Genomic DNA, 22,767 nt, shown 5'->3' with positions numbered 1-22,767 from the left:
TTTTTGGAGAACTTATAGAAAAATCCATAAGTAGCTGCATTAGAGACATCATATGTGGGAGCTCAAAAAGTGAGTTCTGAAATTAGTATTCTCTGTCACATGATAAGAAAGATTATCTTCACTTGTTTGATAGAAGATGGCAAACAAATGTGTTTGAAACATATTGTGCTATAGGACTTTACTGATTACAATATAACACCTCCTCATTATAGCTTTCATTAAAAATAGCTTTTATTTCTGTCAGTTTCAAATTTAGCCTTTATGCTAAAAAACTGGCAGCAGCAGAAAATAGCTTTGAGACCTGCAATAAACTGTATAAAACTAACACATTAAAGAAATAGTGTGAAATACATATACATTGTTACTCTTAAAAGTGACTTTACTCATAAATGTTTCAGGAAAGGCCAACATAATTTTTGTAAATGGAAATACATTTGTTAAGTAAATAAAATATCTTCCCTAAAAATTGGTACACATTTTACATACTTTTTGATGAGATCATATAGTTATTTAAGTTATGCATATACTAAAGTAGTATGATTTTACTCTCATTGGATAAGAGCATTAGAAATAAAATAAATTAGGCATAAGTATGTTACAATTGTATTAGGTATTGCTTTGCATTATTTTTTTGGACAGACTGTTTTGGTGCAAGTTTAATTTGTATGCAAAAGTTAATCATTACAGAAGTCTCGCTGTAAAATTATGAAATACCCTTTTGATACAATATCTTGCCTCTCTCACCTGAAGCTTTCTTGATTAATACTACCCTTTCTTGGCACAAGTTTTTTGCTTGCCACTAGCTTTGTAATTTCTACTTCTTTCTGTAATCTGTATGCAAATGATCATGCAGAAACTCTACACCAGGACAGGTGTGACACTACTCCTGTTGTAACTAGTGCCTTCTCTAATAATGCACCGTTAATCATTTCTAAATTGGCAGTCTTACTATGAAGACTTGTTTGTCTTTGCTCATGATTTTTGCTATATTTTTATTAGTGAATTTTCTTTCCTCTTGATACTTTTTGTTCAGTTTGTTTGAGTTTATACTTTGTAAATATTCAGTTGCAGTTTCATGTAATTACAACTAACATTACTTTTATTGCACCTGCAGATTTACAGACCACTTCTTCATGGTTGGTCACAGTTACTGGCTGATGACATAACTGCTATGATCTTAGGAAAATTGTCTAATTTCATACAACATTTACCACCACCTGCCGAGTATACTGTCATACCAGCATCTGGTTTTTCTGACAAGAAGGATGTGAATTTGAACAGCCTTTCTCCTGAATGTGCTTTTCATTCATGAGTCATATTGAGTGACTGACCCAGGCTTTCTTTTCTGTTTGTTGATTTGAGTAATATCTGGGTCAATATCTGCACTGTTTATAGGGGTTCATGCTTGTCGTTTAGGAGATCAGTTAAAATCAGGGGTCAGAATGCCCCATCTCCCTCATACAGTGGATAATCATGCTTTTGTTTTCCTTCATGCCAAATACTCATTTAGACTCTCCAACATTTGAAATCTCTTATTCTTTTGGGAGTTTGAATTTTAATACTGGCTTCTTGTTTGTCCCACTCACCTATTCCTGCCTCAGTTCTTGCTTCCCGCCATCTAACCCTTTGCCAGTCCAGACTTCTTGTTCTTCTGAGTTGCACAATCGTTACACTGCCTGTTGTCATTTTTGGGGGATTCTACATCAGTTACTCTTCTACATTGCTCATGTTTGGAGATCATTTACAGTCAATTAATGAGTTTTGAAGGTAGTTTCTGTAGGTCTGGCATTCTGCTTCTTGTTGTATTTCCACTCAATTTCCTTCCCACCTCTGTGGGATCCCATTTTATGCCAGTGTTTGTCAGAAGTGATATGAAATCTACTTTTTAAGGGTGCCATCAAACCAGGAGATCTGTCTTTTCCAGGGTTTTCTTCTCATCTGTTTGTGATTCCCAACGTGATGAGAGGCTGGTATCCAGTAATCTATTTATCATCTTTGAATTGATTTTTATATGTTACCAAGTTCACTGCAGACTTGTACTTAACACTCAACTGGGTTTTTCTTCCAGATCTGTGGTTTATGAAAGTCAATGTGTTGATAACCATCATCTCATCTCCCTAGCATTCAGACATTTTCTTTTATTTTATCCATTTACATTACATTTTTCAGTTTTTGGGCACTTCCATTAGGCCTGGCCTTGGCTCTCTGTGTGTTCTGCTGAATTGTCCAGTTATTCACTTAACTTCTTCGTTCAAGGGGGCTGCACTTCCAGCATTACGTAGACAACTGGCTTCTGCTAGCATCCTCACAGATCAACTTTGCCCCCCCCCCTCCATGTTCAGTTTCTCCTTCAGGAAGTTTTAAAGGTCTGTCATTTCTCACAACTGCTCAGGTTTTGGTTCATTATGGTGTGTTTTTAAATTCACTTCTGAGTTGGGCCAAGCCTTCTCCACTTCAGTTTGGAATTATAGAACATCTTGTTTGTAAAGTCACCTCCTGGCCCTCTCCTACTACATAAGAGATTCTATCTCTTTTTAAGGATGTGGGCTTCTCTTAAGGCCTTCATTCCTTTTAACTGGGTCTGCATGCAGCATCTTTATTCAAATTTATTCAACCAACATTGCATTGTTTTGGATCCTTTGGGTACTTCTTTCTTACTCTTCCTATCCATTACTGACCAACTTTGCCTGGTACTGGATAGGATCAATACTACCGTGGGGGATTTATCTTTCTCCACCTCATCTGGCTTATCATGATTTTATGGGTGCTTCACTTTTTGGTTGGGGATGTACCTTATTTGTATGGAGGTTTCAGAATGGTAGACACCTACTAAATCTGTTCTCCATATAAACATCTTGGAGATTTTTTGCTGTTCAGCAAGCTGCCCTTTACTTCTTGCTGTCTCTTCAGAGACAGATTGTGATGATCCACTCAGACAATTCAACAGTGGTATCCTCTATCACCAAGCAAGAAAATGCTTGATTAAGGCATTTTGTTTTTGAGCTGTTTTTTTTTGATTGAGCCTACAGCCATGAAATTACTCTGCTGGCATGTTGTATTCTAGGTTCTCTGAATCTGATCATGAATCAGCTATCCTGACACAAGATTCTACCAGTGAAGTAGTCTTTGGATATTATAATTTTTCAGGGAGTTGTGTGTTCATTGATGTGTTTCCAGTTTTGATGCATTTGTATCTTCTCTGTGTTGCCATACAGAATTGAATTGATTGTTGCATATATACTTATCCTCTTATTCAGCCAGTCCATGTTAAGTTCTGTTAATGATGCCATATAGGCCATCACAAATGTGGTTTCCACTTCTACAGTGGCTGTTGGTGTCAGCACCTATTTCTTTGTGTTATCCTTCTCTATCTGCATTCCATCTTCATGCGTGGCCTTTGTCTGGTACCTTGCCAGACTGTCTGCACTTTCCAGGAGTGTTGCCTTCTTGATTGCTTGTCCAATTATGGCAGTATATCAGTGTGTGTCATCTATTTACCACTTTCAATCTATATGCCATTCTTCACTTGTCATCTCTTTTTACTTGGCTTCATGACAGAGGCCTATTGATTTCCTCTCTTGAGGGTTATGGGGTGGCTTTGTCTTCATACCTTTTGGTTTAACACATTTACTTCTGTGTTCCACTGTCATGTTTTATCTGTTATTGCATTTGATCTCCATTGCTTATTCTTCCCAGTCTGCTTCCTTCCTGGATTGGAACCTCAATGTTGTTCTTCATGCTCTTGTTTGTTCCCCATTTGACCTTTGTCGTCTTGTTTGTTATGTTACCTTTCACTGTAATCTTTGTTTCTATTGTTGTTGGCATGCGATCAGTGTTATTCTATTTTGCAATAAACATTCAGTGTTTCCTTTCCCTTCCCTTCATCTCCAATTTTATGATAATTTAGATCCTGGTCACCTCCTTTTTCTGGTCATGGCTCTTAGGTATATATGACAAGTAGTGCTCTCTTTTGTGGGTTTTTTGTCAGTTGTTTTATTTATTGGAATCATACTGTTTCATGTTAACTTTTCCCATTACTCTGGATTATCCAGGTTCTTTGCCTGGTATATTATTTCCTCACTTTGAATTATTTTTTACTTTTTTGTATCAGATACATTAACCATTTACACATGGGGGAGTCCTTTCCTTGTTGAAATTTTTGGGCCCCCTTCCATGTTTCCAGCTTTTTTTGTTCAGGCAACACATTCATGAAGAGAAAAGAGTATACCTGGCTCAGACAAAGGTGTGGTATCCAGCTGGTGTGTTATTAATAATTCATTACCACACCTCATGGTCTTTCTTTGGGCACTTTCTAAAGGAAAATCATACTCTCACCAGCCCTCTACCATTTAAATGTGGGATTTTAGCTTTGTGTGATATGAGGTAATATAGAGTATCTGACATTCTCCTAAAGTGAAAATTAATTTGTGATAGATACTTACATTTGCTCACATTTCCTATCTGTCCCTCCCACTAGTGATGTACTGATTGACTTGGTCACAACCAACCTTAAAGTGATTAACTGATGCATTGTTACAGAGGGTGCTAATTATGACAGGCATAATGTTACACTCCTATTGGTAGAGGGTTTCTGCATGATCATTTGCATATAGATATGCAGAAAGAAGTGAGAGTTGCAATACTAATGGTGAGCAAACAAATTTCACTTATAGAGGGCATTACTAATCAATAAAGCTTTTTCTGAGAGAAGGAAATAAGTACCTACTGGAAATACATTCTCATTTTAGGAAAATGTTAACTTCAATAACAAGATATCTAGAACCAGGTTTTTTTGTTTCTTAACATTGTAAATAACTGTGAAAATTAAATTGTTTTTCTAAAAGCCTAAATAAAGTGTAAAAATTAAGTTGTTTTTGTTTCTTATTGCTAGCATATGGATTACCAATACAGGGTGGGTTGGCCATTATATCAGTTCTTTTTTTTTCTCCTTATATTTTAAATGGAATGTATAAGACAACAAATTTGAATCCTCAGATTGTATTCACAAAAGGATATAATATATAGACATACAAGCAGCTTTTGTGAATGACATGATTAAAATTTTAATTTAATATAGCACTTAAGGTTCACTTTTTCTATCCTAATATTAAACAGAATTTGAGGAATTAAAAGTTTTTTTTTATTTTCCACTGTTTCCATCACTTTTTTTTAAATTTACATAATGTATACAGTACTCTGATAACAGCTTTTCTAAGTATGTAAAAATAAAAATATTAATGAAGTTATTTATTTTATACTGTTTTTGGTATTCTCTGCTTTTGGCTTGTTTATTCTTAGCAGTTTTTTGTTTCTTATTCTCTTCATGATTTGCCTTGCTTTTATGTTTATTTTTTATTTTGCTCAGACCAGATGAACACATCAACAGCCAGTGAAAATGAATTCAGTGCAAATAGTAAGTATTTATTTTAAAATAATACTCATATAACTGTTACACATCAGCCTTCTAACTACCAAAATCAGTTTATGTGCTTAATTCCCACTTGTATGCCTGCAGCTATTTTAAGTACTGATTTCCTAGTTTAGGAAAGTTTCTCCCTGTGTTCTTGTAACACATAAGTAAGGGGTTTATGAATGAACATTATATCTTTTGGTTGCTGTTAATTTGGAAGCATATGATTTGAATTATGTAAGATTCTGATTACTTTAAGCTACTTAAGGTGGGGTATTTACATTAATAAGATTTGTCTGAAGATACTATAATATTGTATTGGAGTGTTCACACAAAAACATAATTTATTTTTCTGTTGGCTGTCTTTATCAGATTTTGATTTTTGTTACAAATACCATAAAACAATATCTTTATCTATGACAGTTTGATCACAAAATGCATTCTTTACAACAAAGATGATGATGTATGCACACACACAAACATATATGCACTATTTTACCAAAAGTTGTGGGACCCAGATAGTTATGAATAAAACATTTTTATTCCAAGACATTAATAGCATGCTGGTCTGTCTTTATCCTGTAATAACTGCTTCAATACTTGTAGAAAACTTGTCTTATAATTTCTGGTAGAAAGCTGGTGGTATTTTGTTCCATTCCTCCTTAAAGCATTATTTAAGCTCCACTACTGAAGAGGACCATCTTGGCCTTGTTATAATTCTGTATTCTAGTTCAGCCCATAGATGTTCTATCAGGGTGAGGTCAGGTCTCTGTGCTGGCCACTGCAATGCTCTGATATTATTCTTATCATATCTCATGATCATAGTCCATGCTTTCTGACATGAAGCATTATCATGATGGAAGGTATAAGAACCATGAGAAGCACCCCAGACCATGTTACCACCACCTCCAAACTTCACTGTTGGGACAACACACTAAGGTAATAAGCATTCTCCAGGCATCCTTCCTATCCAAACACATACATCAGAATGGAAGAGCATGTAGGCCCATTCTAATTGATGATATGCATTTACAAATCTAACATTATATACCACTGTAAAACAAAAAATTCATGTGGTAACCACTTGTGTTATACATAGTTTTGTATGTGTTTGATCTAAGTAGGCCTAACTTATTCAGATGCTTTACTTTGGGCATGAGGCAACTAAAAGAATTGTTTGAATGGAAAATTAATATATAATTTATTTTCCATTTCTTCTCTTAATTTATTCATTTAGTGTTTACCTGTATTGTGAAAAATAGTGAAAAGATAGAGTAGATGTTTGATTAAGTCATACAAGTAAAATAAACCATAGGAAGAGTAGAGTATCATAGAAAATAACATAAAACTAACATTTAAAGTGAATAGCAGATTGTTACTGGATAACCCTCTCTCTGTAAATTTGCTTATTTTAACGTAAGAGTCATTTGAAGGCTGAAAATTAATGTGTTAATTTTAGGAGGTAAATTTTTACCTTTGCACTGTGCTGTTCTTAAGCAGAAGTTTTCTGGTACTTTTTTTTTTTCAAAGATTACGTATGAGATAAAGTGCATTAGTTACTGTTACAGATAACTTCATTACTGTTAGATAAAGTTTATTAATTACTATTGTGGGTAATTGCAGTACTATGAGGTGAAGTTTATTAGTTATTATTATAGGTAACTTCACTACCAGAATAAATAGAGACATGCACAGTAAATATTTAGTAGTGTCAATGTTCTGTTGCTATACAGTAAGCAAAAATGTTAAATAATAATTCAGTTAGTATGTAACACAAACATGCTGGCACTGGACATTTTACAATAATTAATTCTTACAAAAGCAATAAAATTAATCTTCTTATGCTAAAGTCAATGATGTTTTTTTTGTAAAAAGTAACAACCTTATCTGAACAGTAAATGCATGTAATAGAATATTCCATGTATTTTTTATTCTTAGAGAAATGCCAGAGTTGAAAAATTGACAATTTCCTTATCAAATTTGTAAACATATCTATTCTTATGCAAATTGTTTTAATTTTTGAGTGATGTAAGTTTTTTCCGGATCATTAAAACTTTCTCTCTGTGTATATTTTTGCTTTAAAACTTAGTAAAAATTTGCTTTTTTTGTTTTGTCATTTGTTCCAAGATTTTAGCTGTCTTTTATTTTTACTAATTCATAATTATATTTCAACTGTGTGATATGCTATTATTGTAAATCTGGAAAATTTCTGCTGTTAACTGAAAGTTTTAAATATGATATTTTAAATATTTGTCTTAATTTTGTAGTTACTACAAATTTAATTCTGTTTGTAGTTGTAATGAATAATAGTAAACCATTATTTTTAGGAACACTTGAAGATCCAGTACTATCCTATGAAGCAGTCACTCAACAAGAAAGTAAGTTTTTTTTTTATTTTAGTTTGTTTGTTGACATTGAGAAACATTGAATTTCTTATGATTTTTAGGGTACACTCAAGTTCATATTGAATTTTTTTTATACTGATTTTTCTTGACCTGAATTTTTGTTGCATCTTCTAGGGATGTTTTTATTATTATTATTATTGTAAGTGACAGATGAGATTTTGAGTTAATAATTTTCATTGATTTTCCTAGGAAACTATTCTTCATCCCATAAATCTCAGATATTATTTAAGTAATCTCTAAAACCTCCTAAGTACATTTCAAGTATTTGTTTTCAGCAAGACTATATATTTTATATTATTCGCTATACTCTTAAATATGTGGGGTCTGTCAATTGACCAACCTTGTAACCATTGTTAAAAAAAACAAAAAAAACAACGAGGAAATATATAATTTATTTTTTTTGTGTGCTAGAGTGACAATATATTTTAGCACAGAAATATAGTTATTTAGTCTAAGTAGCTTAAGACTCATAAAGCTATATACACTATTATTATTTTTTATTATATTGACCTTCCAGTCATGCTTAGCTAACATTACATAACTTGCATTTGATATGGTGTATGTATATTCATGTTATGTATCCAATGATGTAAAACTGATCTTTAGTCTTCCTTGTCTTTGCTGTTTTTGAATAGAGTAGTATTTTGTAATATACAGTCACATTTCAATTATTATACATTATATATGTATATAGATTATTACTATTTAGAAATAAATTAATTAAACATATTTTTTAAAAGTATAGAACAATAAATCTAGAAGCAAAGTAAATAATTATCTCTTCTAGTTTCAACTTTTCAACCCAGTAGCTGTTGGATATAGGTTGCTAAGCCTTTTGAAATTTTGCACATGGAGAAAAATCAAACAAAATTATTTATTAGTTTTTATTTATACAGTTTAAAAACCAAAAAAAATCATAAATAACTATACTGATACTATAGAATTCCACTATAATTTATTAAGCTTAGTAAATAAGAGATATTTAGATTTTTAAAGAATATAAAACTTCAAGCAGACCAAACACACAATCTACCTTCATGAAATCTTAGTTCAAAAGAATGTAGTATCCTTTTCATGGATTAAAATGGCTGAGAAAACTTCAAAGAGACCATTTTAAGCTGTCAATTGGTTATTCTTGTGTCTCATACTTTAGTAAGTGTGTACAAAGGACTGTTTAAAAGAATTGGAAGAGTTGAATGGAGCTATAGTGGTTGATCCAGTACATAAGCCATATTTCAGCAAAATGAAAAAATACGAGGTTCTTATTTTCTGTTCTAGCTTGTCAGTATTAGTAATTTGAGTTCCTAGTTCATACAAAATTATAGACTTAGTGTTTTGATATCGCAAACATCTTATTTCAAACAGTGCTACATTCAACATACCATGTGTTTCACTAAAATCTATATTTAGGTTTATTCTTTTGATATTGACTTTTGAATAATATTAAAATTTGAATTATAGTCTAAATTTTGATTCCAAAATTATTGACATAAATTCGTAAAATAGTAGTTCAATAAAATTTTGAATGCAAGTCAGTAAATGAGATGACATAGCTTTTCATCTGTGACCTATGATGAAAGGGTTAAAGAGATATTTGGCCCATAGTCTTATAATCTAAAGTTAGAACATATATGCAAAAGTTTTAGCTATATTATATATGTGTGTGTTTATGTGTATATATATACACACACACAAACACATATATAATGCATAAATTCACAGTAAAAGAAATGTTTTTCGTAGTTTCTCTCATGGATTGAATATTTCTGTCTGCTTACTAAGTTTAAGAATGTAATATCCTTAAAAAGGTATCCTGTTTTTAAGCAGACACTTTAGAAATGTCATAGTTTAAAAATACATCATATATTATCATTGGAATTTTGGTAAGAAGCTGTTTTCTGTTTTTTGCATGCTGTTTATCTGTCAGATTTTTGCATATTAAATTATGGATAACCAACCACAAAATGTAAAGTACAAACTATAAAGGTTAGCTTACATTCAAAAATATTTTCTTTTAATATTATATATTACCTGATTTTGCTATCTTCTATATTTGGTGGTCTGTCTACCCAACAATTTTTTAATAATTTAACAATGTCAGACAGCTTATTTATATTTCAACAATATTATACTAAACATCACAGTAAAATACTATTATTTAGTACATGTGGAACCATTCAAAAGAAGTAAATAGCATTTAGTAAGAGATGCTGACCCACAGTTTATATTTCTAAAAAACATAGGAGTTTGCAGTCTCTAAGATTTTACCTGTTACACGGATTATATTGCTTGATTTAGCTATAATGGTGTAAATAAAAACCTGTTACTACATTTTTTTTTATTTCATTTCCTGAACTGATATGGTATGCATTAGATATTTTCTCTTTTTTTCTTCTCTTCAGTTTCTTACACAAGGCCAGTCATTATTTTGGGTTTTCTGAAAGACAGAATTAATGAAGATTTAGTGTGTGAACATCCAGACAGATTTGGTAATTGTGTACCTCGTAAGTAAGATAAAAAGATTTTTTTGGTAGTATGTCCTTTCACTGAACTTCAGTTGTGTATCAGAAACATATAAACAATCAAATCATTTACAGTAAGTTTGTATATAACAGAATATATAAGACATACATAATGTTTTATTTTCTTTGAGTACTTATGATGACAATGACAATTTGAGATTAAAGCTAAGTATGAAATAAAGAGTTAAATGTGTAAAAAGTGTATGTTAAAAGCTTTTGTGCAATCCATCAAGAAAATCCATTTTTAAGATGATTTTTTTAAAAATTAAAACAACCATGAAAGAGAATCATTATTTTAAGTTTTTTGGTGTGAACTTTGTTAAATATTTGTAAGCACTTATTGATGCTAGTGTTTATACTTTTCTTACTGATCTTGTAAATGAATCATTCAATATAGGCTCTTTATTAGAATTACCATAATTTCATATCTTTTTCAACAAATATAAATACTAATTTTTGGGGTGTAGAACTTCAGTACTATGATTTCAAGTGTGTTAGTAACTTTTATGAGTAAATTCAGTACTATAAGATGAACTGTATCAGTTTCTATTATATGTAATTTCATTACTGTGATTTGAAGTGTATTAATTACTGATATGTATAGCTTTAGTACTGGAATAAATTTTAAATTTTATGCCTTATTAGTTAAAACAAGGCTAGTTCTCCAGGAAAAGGTGTCTTAGTAACAGTAATTACTTTGACTTATCTGACATTTCCTTATTAATTAAAACAAGGCTAGTTCTCCAGGAAAAGGTGTCTTAGTAACATTAATTACTTTGACTTATCTGACATTTCCTCTGTACTTGAGGAGCATTGTTGTAACAATGTTTGTTTTCTTTCATGGTCTTGATAATGGAGTCAACTCTAATAAAGCATTTTAGCTTTCATTTTAGCCTGTTTATTAAAAATAATAATTACATGCAAGTATGTGCAAAATGGTAAGATATATATAAATAAACAAAAACAAGCCCAAACAAAAGTTGAATTAAAAATACTGCATGAATTAAAATTATCTCCAGGGTACAGTATGTGGTATATAAAATGTGCCCTGGGTTTTGGAAAATTAAACAGTCAAGCAAAATAAAATCAAAATGAAGGACTTTGTTAAACACAGCAAATTCAAACCTGTGGTAAATGACTTTTAAAGGAACAAAAACAAGTCCAAACAAAAATTAAATGAAAGATGTTGGAAAAATTAAAAGGATCCTCAGGATACAGGTTGTGCACATATAATATCATATAAGTTGTTGTTTTTTACAGAGTCACATTCTAGTTTGAATGCTGAAGGTTTTTAATAATTTGTAAGATGAAATACATCTGAAAAGGATTTTCAGGAACTGTAGCTTTAGACTCTAGTAACATCTGTAGTGAAGGTTACCAACTTCTTAATGTACTCTATTATAAAAATCCGAGTACAAACTTATAATTGAACTTTAGGTTGTGAAGAGAATGAAAGAGAAATAAAACTTTCTGATAAGTATGAACAACTAAAATGTCAATGACAGTAAAAATTTTATGTCCAGTTTACCTTTGAAGTTTTATGGATTTATTATAGGATACAGCAACATTTAAAATTGAAATTGTAATGGGAGGCTGTATGGGCAAGTCATTTGTGGTTTGAATTCAACATTAGTTACAAATGAAATTCATTTAATTCCAGACATGTAGTCATGGGTGAGGTATACAAGTCACCAATGCAAGGAAGTTTACAGTTAGAATAGAGAATTGACTTGGAGACTGATATTTGAAACACGTACAATATTTGAATTCAAAATATTCAAATATTCATCCATGGTGAAACTACCAAGCATATCTTGATAAGTTTTAACATCATAGGAATCAAATTATTCATTCTCAGCAAACAATTGTTTTTTTTAATCAAACATTCTGTTATATTTATCAGATCTTTAACTATAACAAATAGATTATCAAATAAGTTACATGAAATATAGTCAGACATAATTTAATTAATAAGTTCTCCATAATATTATATATTCAACATAAATTTCTAACTATGCTATTCTACCATTAGAGTAGCAATAATTGCTTACATGAAGTGTGAATGCCAAACCTTTTGACTACTTTGTGAGATGGACATCTTCAAAAGTAGGGGATTTTCAGGAATTGTAGCTTTAGACTCTAGTAACATCTGTAGTGAAGGTTACTGACTTCTTAATCCATAATTGGAGAACTGGCTTTTCTTCTGAAAACATGGTTTTTTTATTCAAATTTTCTTGTGTTCTAACGATAATTCAACTAGCTCTACCTATTTGTTTTGCAAGTAGTTCTTTTGTGTCATTGGTCAACTCCAGTGTTTTATCTGTCCAAGGCCAAAACTAATTTTTATTTGTTTATGGTCAAGAATTGTTTATTGGCCATCTGTTTGCATATATTTCTCATCTTCTTTCTGATTAAAATTTTGCTAGTAAGTACTTTATAGAAAGTATTTCTTCTAGGTAGCATCAATAATATAAACTCTGTAATCTTTCTCTCTGCTGCAGTAATTGATAAATGTGTTAAAATTCCCTGATGTTTTGTTCCATCTTTGTTTTCAGGAAATAAATTTGATTAAAGTAAAATAAATCTAAAACTATAATAAATGTTTTAAGAATTCCAACCTAAACAGTAAATGAATAGTTGATGATTTTCAGATACAACTCGTCCAAAGCGTGACTATGAAGTTGATGGTCGTGACTATCATTTTGTAGAATCAAGAGAGCAAATGGAAAGGGACATAAAAAATCATGTGTTTACAGAGGCTGGGCAGTACAATGATAATCTCTATGGGACTAGTGCCAAAGCTGTACAAGATGTAGCTGACAGTGTGAGTATCTTAATTCTTGATCATATTATTCTTTTTTAATATTATTTTTCAGGACTGAGTTTAGATGCTAAAAAAGTGTTTTCTGTAATTTTGATGTGACTTGTAAGTGTTTTAGTGCATTATTTATAAACTAGTTATGATGCTGGTGTAATGTTGCCAGATGAAGTAAAATATTTTACTTTGTTTTCACCATTTTTACATTTTTAATAACTGACTCTTTTTGTATTTAAAGAAAAAAGAAGACATATATATATATATATAGCATAAAGCAACTATTTGTGTTTGAATATATATATAAGTTGGCTTAGTAATGTTCATAACTTTGTAATTAGAAAATCAAAGATCACTTGTCACTTATCTTCCTAAAATGAAAGCTATATTAGTCTTTGTATCATGCTGTTTGTCTCAAAAGGGTGCATATTAGATGTGATACATCAGTGTTTATACTGTGTGTATTCTTATTGCTCTCTACTCTTTCTTTTTACTGTGTATAAGAATGTGATGTTTAATTTGTATCTTTAGGGTAAACACTGTGTTCTTGATGTGAGTGGAAATGCCATCAAGAGACTTCAAATGGCTAACCTCTATCCCATTGTTATTTTCATCAAACCCACCTCCGTGGAGTCTATCTTGTAAGTTGTGAGCATTGTCTATTAAAAGAACATAGTAACTGATTGTTCTGTTTCTGGTCCATTATAATTTTTTTTTTTTTCACAGTTATCAATTTTATTTTACTAATGACATAGTGAAAGTGTCAGGAATGTTGTTTCTGTATTTTAGTTAAAAAATATTTGACTCATTAACCCTTTTGCAACAGTCTTGGTATAGTATAGTCTGTCAACACGTTTGCACGTGTTAAACATTTACTTGTAACTTTTGATACAGCATGTATATCTTCACAAAATTTGGTTGACTTTTAGTAAAGATTGCTAGTGTTTTGTATGCAAAAAATGTGGTTTTTTAAAGAAATATTTTTACTAAAGCTTTTTCTGTGAAAATAGAGTCTGTTTCAGTACTAGTCTGAGTACAAAGTGATTTCATGTTATGATTAAAAAACTATTCTTCATCCCAAAAATTTTAGATACTTGCATTATTCTCTAAAATTTATTTTAATTCTTTGTTTACAGTAAAACTGTATTTAATGCTATTTTCTATACTCTAACCATGCTAGAATGACTACATATTGTAACATGAAAATACAAATGTTTAGTCTAAGTAGCTTAAGTCTCATAATGCTATGTACAAACATATATACTGCTGGCCAATGAGCATGAAAAAATATGCATTTTGCATTGTTAGACTCAACTACTTATTTGTGTAGAGCTTCAAAAGATGAAAATAAAAAAAGAGAAAATAAAAATTAAAAACGTTTTTAGCATTTAATAGGGAAAATGTGAACACTATGAAATTAGTCTAAATACTCACTGGTCAAAAGTTTTAAGACCATACTGAAACGAAGCATTAATCGGTAAACACGCAACAAAATTTAGTCATTTGTGTTCAAGCATTAGCGTTGTCAACATCTCCTGTGTTACATTAGAGTGAAAACATAGCAAAGGCTGAAAAGTTGACAGAGTTTGAACGTAGCAGAATTATCGAGTTGCAAAAGCAAGGTCTCTCAATGTGCCATTGCTGGTGAGATTGGGCATAGTAAAACTGCTGTTGCAAATTTCTTAAAAGACCCTGAGGGATACGGAATGAGAATTTCAAGTGGTCGGTCCAAGAAAATTTTGCCAGCGTTGAGCAGGAGGATTTGAAGGGTAGTCCGGCACGACTCCAGTCGATTGTCGAACCATATTAAGACCCTTACAATCGCAGAATGCACCTCAAGAACAATAAGACGGCATCTACGAGAGAAAGGTTTTAAAAACCATAAACGTCTTTAAAGGCCATGCCTCCTTCCACACCACAAAACAGCTCGGTTAAACTTTGCTGAGAAGCACCAAACATGGGACGTAGAAAAGTGACGAAGGTTTTGTTCTCTGATGACAAAAAATTTAACCTGGATGGTCCAGATGGCTTCCAATGTTACTGGCATGATAAGGATATCCCATCGGAGACATTTTCTACACGACACAGTGGAGGAGGTTCCATCATGATCTGGGGTGCTTTCTCCTTCCATGGAAAGCTGGAGCTTCAGGGTATACAGGGGTGTCAAACAGCAGATGGCTGTATTGGAATGTTGGAGAGAGCATCCTTATTGACTGAAGGCCCTCGCTTGTGTGGAAATGACTGGGTCTTTCACCAGGACAACGCTGCAATCTGCAATGCCTGCAGAACAAAAGACTTTTTCATGGTGAATAATGTGATTCTTTTGGACCGTCCAGCATGTTAGCCCAAACTGAACCTTATTGAAAATGTTTAGGGGTGGATGGCAAGGGAAGTCTATAGAAATGGACATCAATTCCAAACAGTGCATGATCTTCATGAAGCCATCTTCACCTCTTGGAATACCATTCCAGCCAGTCTTCTGCAAACACTTATATCAACCATGCCAAAGCGAATGTTTGAAGTTATTCGCAATGATAGCCATGCAACTCACTACTGTGACCTCTTGTTGGGCATTTCCTACCTTATTTAAGTCTGTTTTTTGGTATTGTCTTAAACTTCTGACCATCTAGTATTTAGGCTAATTTCATAGTGTTCACATTTTCCTATTAAATGCTAAAAAGGTTTTTTATTTTTATTTTCCCTTTTCTTATTTTCATCTTTTGAAGCTCTACTCAAATAAGTGGTTGAGTCAAACTACTCAAAATGGATATTTTCTCTTTATGTTCATTGGCCTTGAGATTTTAGCCAACAGTGTATATTCTATATTTTTAATTATATTGATCTTCCAGTCATGCTTACCTAACATTTCATAGCTTGCATTGATAGGGTGCATGTGCACTCAGGTCACATATCCAGTAAAATATAAAATTGACCATTAATCTTCCTTGTCTTTGCTGGATTTTAGTGGATTAATATTTTTTAATATACAGTCACATTTCAACTATTATACATTATATATATGTGTGTATATAGGTTATTACTATTTAGAAATAAATTATCAAACCTATGTTTCTTAACATATAGAACAGTAAAACAAGAAGTAAAGCAAACAATTATCTCGTCCTACTATGGTGTTTGTACTTGGTTACTGCTGGATGTATGTTGCTAAACCTTTTAAAATTTTGCATGTGGAGGATATCAAACAAATTTTTTTTAGGTATTATTTATGCAGTTAAATAACCAAAACGAATCATAAATAACTATGTTGATACCATAAAAATCCACTGTAATTTATTGAGCATAGCAACTGAGTTTTTTTTAAGATTTTGTAAAATATGATACTTTGAGGAGACTAAAGGCACAATCAACCTCCTTGGAAACTTGGAGTGAAAGAATGTGGAAGCCTTTTCAAAAATTAAAATGACAGGGAAAACCACTCTAGGGATATTCTAAACTGTTGATTGGTTGTTTTCATGTCATATACTGCAGTGAGAGCATGTAAGGGGCCAATTCAAAAAAATGAAAGCCATTTAATGGGGCCATTATGTTTGTTTAATTCGGTATATGAGCAAGATCTCAGTGAAACAAAAAGATACAAGGTTTTTATTTTATACTATAGCTTATTTTGTCAATATGAGTTATTTGAGTTCCTGATTTGTACAAAATTATAGACTTTGTATTTTGACATCACAAACACCTAATTTTAAAGTGTTGCATTAAACATGCCACATGTATCATTAAAATCTGTATTTAAATGTGTTCTTTTAATATTTACTTTTAAATTAAGAAATTAACTCGTATATAATATTAAATTTGAATTATAATCTACAATTTGATTCCAAACTTATTGGCATAAATTCATAAAATAGTAGTTCAGTAAAATTTTGAGCACAAGTGAACAAACATGATAACATGGCCTTTGAACCCTGACCCATTGTTGAAGGGTTAATATAAGTTTATTCAGTCTTGTGTCCTTAGTTACCCACACTTATTGTTATCAAAGCAAGTTACTTACTTAAATCAGAACTAAAAGTTAACCCAGAAATTAACATGGTTAATTTAGTATACCATTCTTACAAGTATTATGCAAAGGAATTAAACAAAAGCTTTCAGTGGTTAAAATGCATTGAATTTGTACTTGGTTGTAGCACCATTTTAGATAATTTTGACAAACAAAACAGTTATCATTTATTTTCCACCATCTAATTACACAAATAAAGAGGGAAAGGGGAATAAAAACTAGATATAATTGTATTATTTAATATGCAGAACAGAAAAACGTAAAATGCTCTACGGTATAAAAGAATAATAACATATAAATAATAATTTTAGCTAATCCAAAAATAACTTAAATAATTAATGAGAGTGTTGTATTATTTTTATCACAGTAGTCTTCCCAGTATTATTTTGTTCCTTATTCTACATTTATAATTATTTTAGATTTATGATTCATCCAGTATAATCATAAGTTGGCTCTGTCATTCATCAAAATTATTTTATTATGTTTGGCAAGTTCAGTTATTTATACAAACACAGTTATACTTACTAACATATTTTTTTCCTTATTTGTATTGTAAAACTGTACTGTTTGGTACTTGTAAATTTGTCAATATTTAATAATGGAAATTATATAAAATTACTTCCCAAGGAATGTTTTGACCAGAAACCATAGTTGTTCAAAAAATAAAATTTGCTTTGGAGTGTTTATGGAACATTTATTGTTCATTCATTCTTTGGAGCTTATATAAGTGCTCAATTTTTAAAAACTCACTTTTTAATAAACAGTGATTTTTGTGTGCAATTTTAAAAGTGAGAATGTTCTCAGTCTCAAAAATAAAGTAAAATGTTTAATAAATTACTGTACAGCATAACAAAAAACACAAACAATGATACTGGAAACAGTCTGGTATGCTCAATATATTTCGACGTGTTTTACTATGTCATTTATACCCTTACAAAAAAATCACCATAATACAATTTACATGTTAAAAAATTTCACGCCATCAGTTCCATCATCCTTATTCAATATTTAAATTTATTATTATTATTTTTTTTATATTTCATTATCTCAATAGATTCACACGTGTATTCATACTAATAACATTTTCAGGTTGTACTAAAATAACAATTGTTATGTTCTGCTGATTGTGAAATAGTAATATTATTGTTTTTAACATTTATTTTATGTTTATTCATTCTTTATTTCAAATTTTTTGTAGTTTGTCCTGAATAAACTTTTTCACATTCACATAATATTTTATATATATATACCAAATATTTCCATTAAATCAATTTTATCTTTACTTATATTAAGAATTTGTATAGGTTATGTATTTGTTCATATATCAAAAAAAAATATTTGTTTACTAAATTATTTCATTAATTGACAAGATAAACCAGATATAAATGACAGTACCAATCATTCCTTTGTAATTTTTCCTGTAAATTGTTTTCATTTAATGTATTCATCCTTGTTTTTCGGTTTTTGACAGTTCCATCAACAATATTAGGATTAAAACTTTTTTCTACTGCTGTTTAATTAATTAATAATAACTCACTATTAATGTTTTCCTGTTTGTAACATAATTTTAGTATCTTATCCACATAAGTAAAAGACAGTACTTTCCTGATATTTATTATGACAAGATTTTTGATGTGGCAGAATGATTACAGAGAAATTTTTTGATAAAGTACTAGTTTCCAGTCCATCCATATTTTCACTCATTAAAACATCCAAAAAAAAATAAAAAAGGTTAACATCTACTTGTCTCAACTTTATATGTAAATGTGATAAAAGTTAAGAAAAATAGCAAATAGATAATTAGCAAAAAATCCAATTTGTCTTTATCATGCTAACATGAAAAATTTGTCGTCATCATACCTTAACCAAAATTACAGTTTTTATCCACATTTTGTAATGTTTCAATTTCAATGCTGCCCATAAATAAGTCATATAATAACATACTGTTTACAAACTTTACTTTTAATTTGATAAAAACGACTTTTCAACAGATACTTCTGCCAGGTCATTGATATTTATTACTCTTAAGTCCAAATTTTTACTTTCTGTAATTTTTTTTAAAAACATGTAATAGCTTTTTGACAGGTACTTTGGTGAACATTGACACACCATCAAAAGATATCAAAATATCTTTCCAATTTAAAATTATCTCAATTACTTTCATAAATTTAAACAAATTCTTGATTGTATGTTTATTTATGTCCCTTAAAAATTAAAATTTTTATATGATTTTTTGCTACATTATAAACTGAACTCTTAATATTAAGTACAATAGATCTAAAATTGTTCCTAATCTTATGAACTTTAAGTAAAGCATTTAGTTTAGGTAAAATAAAGTCACTTAGAATTAAACTTTGCTAATAAACTTTATTCCTATAAATAAGTTTCATGTATTGATTAAAGTTAACAGCTACATAATAACTTTAATAAATGCATGTAATTTATTTATAGGATTAAAGTTTATTGTAATTTTTTATTAATAATTACAGTTTGCAAAAAAACTACATCTTAGTCCTTTAAACCGTTCATCATTTCAAAACCCTTTTTTATGGGTTTAAAATGATTTGATAAAGTACAACACTCACTTCTAACAATGTGCACTTTTTCATCATTTAATTTTTAAGTTAGTTTCAACTGATAACATTTTTTTTGATGACATGAGAAATTTAAATCTGTATTTAAAACGTCTAGCTGTTTATCATTTTGTATTAGATCTGATTTATTTATGATATTTAAAATATATTATACTTCTTTGATAATGGATCCAGTTTATAAAGTTTTTCATTCAATTCTTATTTATGGTCTAATAAAGTTCTTAATTTTTTGTTTAATGTAATTTTACATATAGCAATATTTTTCTGTATAGTTAGCCATAACAGAGTAAATGAATTACAGCATCTGTAGAATTGTTAAGTAAATCATCTTGAAACTTAAATGCAAAGTTTTGTTTCAGGGAAATAAACAAACGAATGACTGAAGATCAAGCTAGGAAGATACACAATGGTGCAATAAAATTGGAGCATGAGTTTGCTCAGTATTTTACAGGTGAGACATAACTTGAATTTCAAAATAGTGAATGCTTGATAACACTATGTTACACAAATTTTGTTCCTGGATAGTATGTGATATTTCTTAATTGCTTATGTTGTAAAAGTACAGAAAATGGCCATTATTCCCTTCAAACACTGCTTTTGTGACCTGGATAATGAAATTTAGAAATTAACCTACTTTCTGTGTAAAAACGGGCAAATTTGCACATTTTCATTTACATAAGGTCTGAATAAAACAACATATGAATCAAGATTTACATGTATTTATACTAAAGTTATACAAAAATGTTTAGAAGTGAGTAGGTTTTCGAGATTTGCTACTGTAATCTAAATCACTTTCACGTATCAGCCCCCAAATATAGTCTGCCATCATGTTTTTGTTATACGCTCCCAGGTCATAAAAGCAAAATTTGAAGAGAAAAGTAGGTCTTTTTCAATTTACTTTAGGCATAAGCAATTGGGATATAACACTGTCTGACCATGAACAAGAAAAAGTAAAAAAATTTTTACATAGTGTAATTGACAAGTTAGGTAATTACATGAGTGTTATTGCTGATTGATTTTAAAACAAGTTTATTGGCAAATTAATACTTTTTAATAACAATTAATTGTAACCTAATAGTCAAAATTAAAGGTGTAATTAAGATCACTTATTTGTCTTTTAAATTAAAAACAGTAGGAGTTTTCAATTATAATTTTAAAACATGAAAGGGCTACCTATATTGATTATGTAGTTTTAAATGTGTACTTTAATTCTTATTATAACTCCAATTTTTCTTAAGGTATTGTTCAAGGTGATACCCCAGAAGAAATTTATTTAAGAGTGAAAAGAATAATACAAGAACAGTCAGGCAATATTATTTGGATTCCATCTAAGGAGAAACTTTGAGAACACTGCAGGAGAACAGCTGGCACTGTCCTACTGTGTACATTTCACATGCCTACCCACATCATTTGCTACGGTGACGTAACTGTACATCATTTGAAGTGGTTAGGTTTGTGTATAAGGGAATAAGTATCTTAGAGTTCTGTTAACAAGAACCAGTAAATGAGAAAGCTATACTAGGAAAGTTCAAATAAGAGAACAGACATAAAATCAGTGGGTGGAGAAAGAAAGACATATTCTGAGATAATTATAAATAACTCTTGTGGAATTCAATATTCTACTCATACGTTTGCATTCCGTTAACAGAGAAAGAGAGCAGTACTGGATTGTGAAAACTAATATTGTCAGTATATTTTATTACTGTCAAATTTTCATGCAGACACAAGTTGTTTGATGATAAAAAAGATTAACAAAAACCTTTGTAGCTAGTATGCATGAAATGCAACACGTCACAAAACTACAGATTATTATTTCAACAAATGGGTGTGTGATGAAAGCTTTTAATGGATTTTGCCATGTTTGTATAGTCTATTCATTATTATATTTGATTGATGAATAAAAGGAACACTTTTTGATCCCCAGTGTGCTTAAAATACAACCCTTAAGATGTTCCCAGAAAATTATAATTGTATCCATTTTTTAGTCTTGGTAAATTCTTTTACTAAGATTTAAAGTCTTTTGTTTGTTTTTAATAGATTATGAAACAGCATTTTCACTTCTGTTAGGATAATGGAATTATAAAATTATTTTAATAAAACGTTTTTCACAATTATTGTTACTCTTGCTTGTGTGGGTGTTTTACTTGCACTGTGACTGGATAACAATGTTATCTGTAAATTTTTCTCATGAATGGGAATGTTTTTATATCTTACGGTGTACTTGATTCTTAGTTAATGATTTAGAACACATACTGTTGTTGATTTATTTATAATTGTGAATCAAAGCACAGTTGGATGACTCTCTGTATTAATGATAAGCAAATTTTAAAAGTATCTGATATCATAAAATATTGTATTTCAATTAAAGTTGATTTCATGTCTCTTTTATAACTTGTCATCAACTGTGATGTTTTTAAGAAGAAAAAAGAAATTAAAAATGTTATTGAAATTAACTCCACTTGCTTATTGGAAGGTTTGTGTTTAGTTTTTATAGTGATGTTTGTTTCTGAGTATGGTCAGTTGCAATTATGAACAAATTGTTTTTGAGTAATTTTTGATAATTGAAATAAATTTCCCAGATTAGATAAGGTCAGAAAAATGTGTTAAATGTTGTTTCATAAGCTCAGAAGAAAATGATAGAAGTATAATGTGTGTATATTCAAGTGACTTTAAACCTAAAATTTAAAACTTCTTCCTGTAGTACTGTTAAAAAATAAAACAAAAAATTATGAGTATGAAACAACAATTTAAGATACCTACATTTATTTTAGATTGTTGATTGATAATCTTTTAATCTCAAGGATTATTATTAAATGTTTATGTTGTTTTTATGTATATTATGTTATTGAATCTGTAGGAATTCTTTTGTTTTTCACAGCGTCCATTCCAATGTTTGCTTGATATTGTTTCTGATCATTCTGAATCTGCTGGTTATGAATCTCAAAACATTGTCTGCTTGAACTGTATGTATTCATGTAATAAAGTTTAGAAGGAATTTTA

General features: G+C 30.3%; 1 protein-coding gene across 15 annotated transcripts in view; it reads left to right on the top strand.

Moving 5' to 3' along the window:
* The window catches only part of LOC143237638 (disks large homolog 1-like), a 262,734-nt gene extending 239,967 nt beyond the window's left edge, over positions 1-22,767 (top strand). For all 15 annotated transcript variants that reach the window (XM_076477117.1, XM_076477113.1, XM_076477112.1 and 12 more), the window contains 7 exons: positions 5,366-5,413; positions 7,738-7,788; positions 10,218-10,319; positions 12,989-13,161; positions 13,684-13,793; positions 20,127-20,218; positions 21,006-22,767. In XM_076477117.1, the coding sequence (XP_076333232.1) occupies positions 5,366-5,413; positions 7,738-7,788; positions 10,218-10,319; positions 12,989-13,161; positions 13,684-13,793; positions 20,127-20,218; positions 21,006-21,112 (683 nt within the window). In that variant the 3' untranslated portion in view covers positions 21,113-22,767. The remainder of the gene's footprint in view (positions 1-5,365; positions 5,414-7,737; positions 7,789-10,217; positions 10,320-12,988; positions 13,162-13,683; positions 13,794-20,126; positions 20,219-21,005) is intronic.

Source organism: Tachypleus tridentatus, chromosome 13, assembly GCF_004210375.1.
Source record: "Tachypleus tridentatus isolate NWPU-2018 chromosome 13, ASM421037v1, whole genome shotgun sequence".
In the NCBI taxonomy this organism is placed as follows: Eukaryota; Metazoa; Arthropoda; class Merostomata; order Xiphosura; family Limulidae; genus Tachypleus; species Tachypleus tridentatus.
This window is presented reverse-complemented; position numbering and strand designations above follow the sequence as displayed.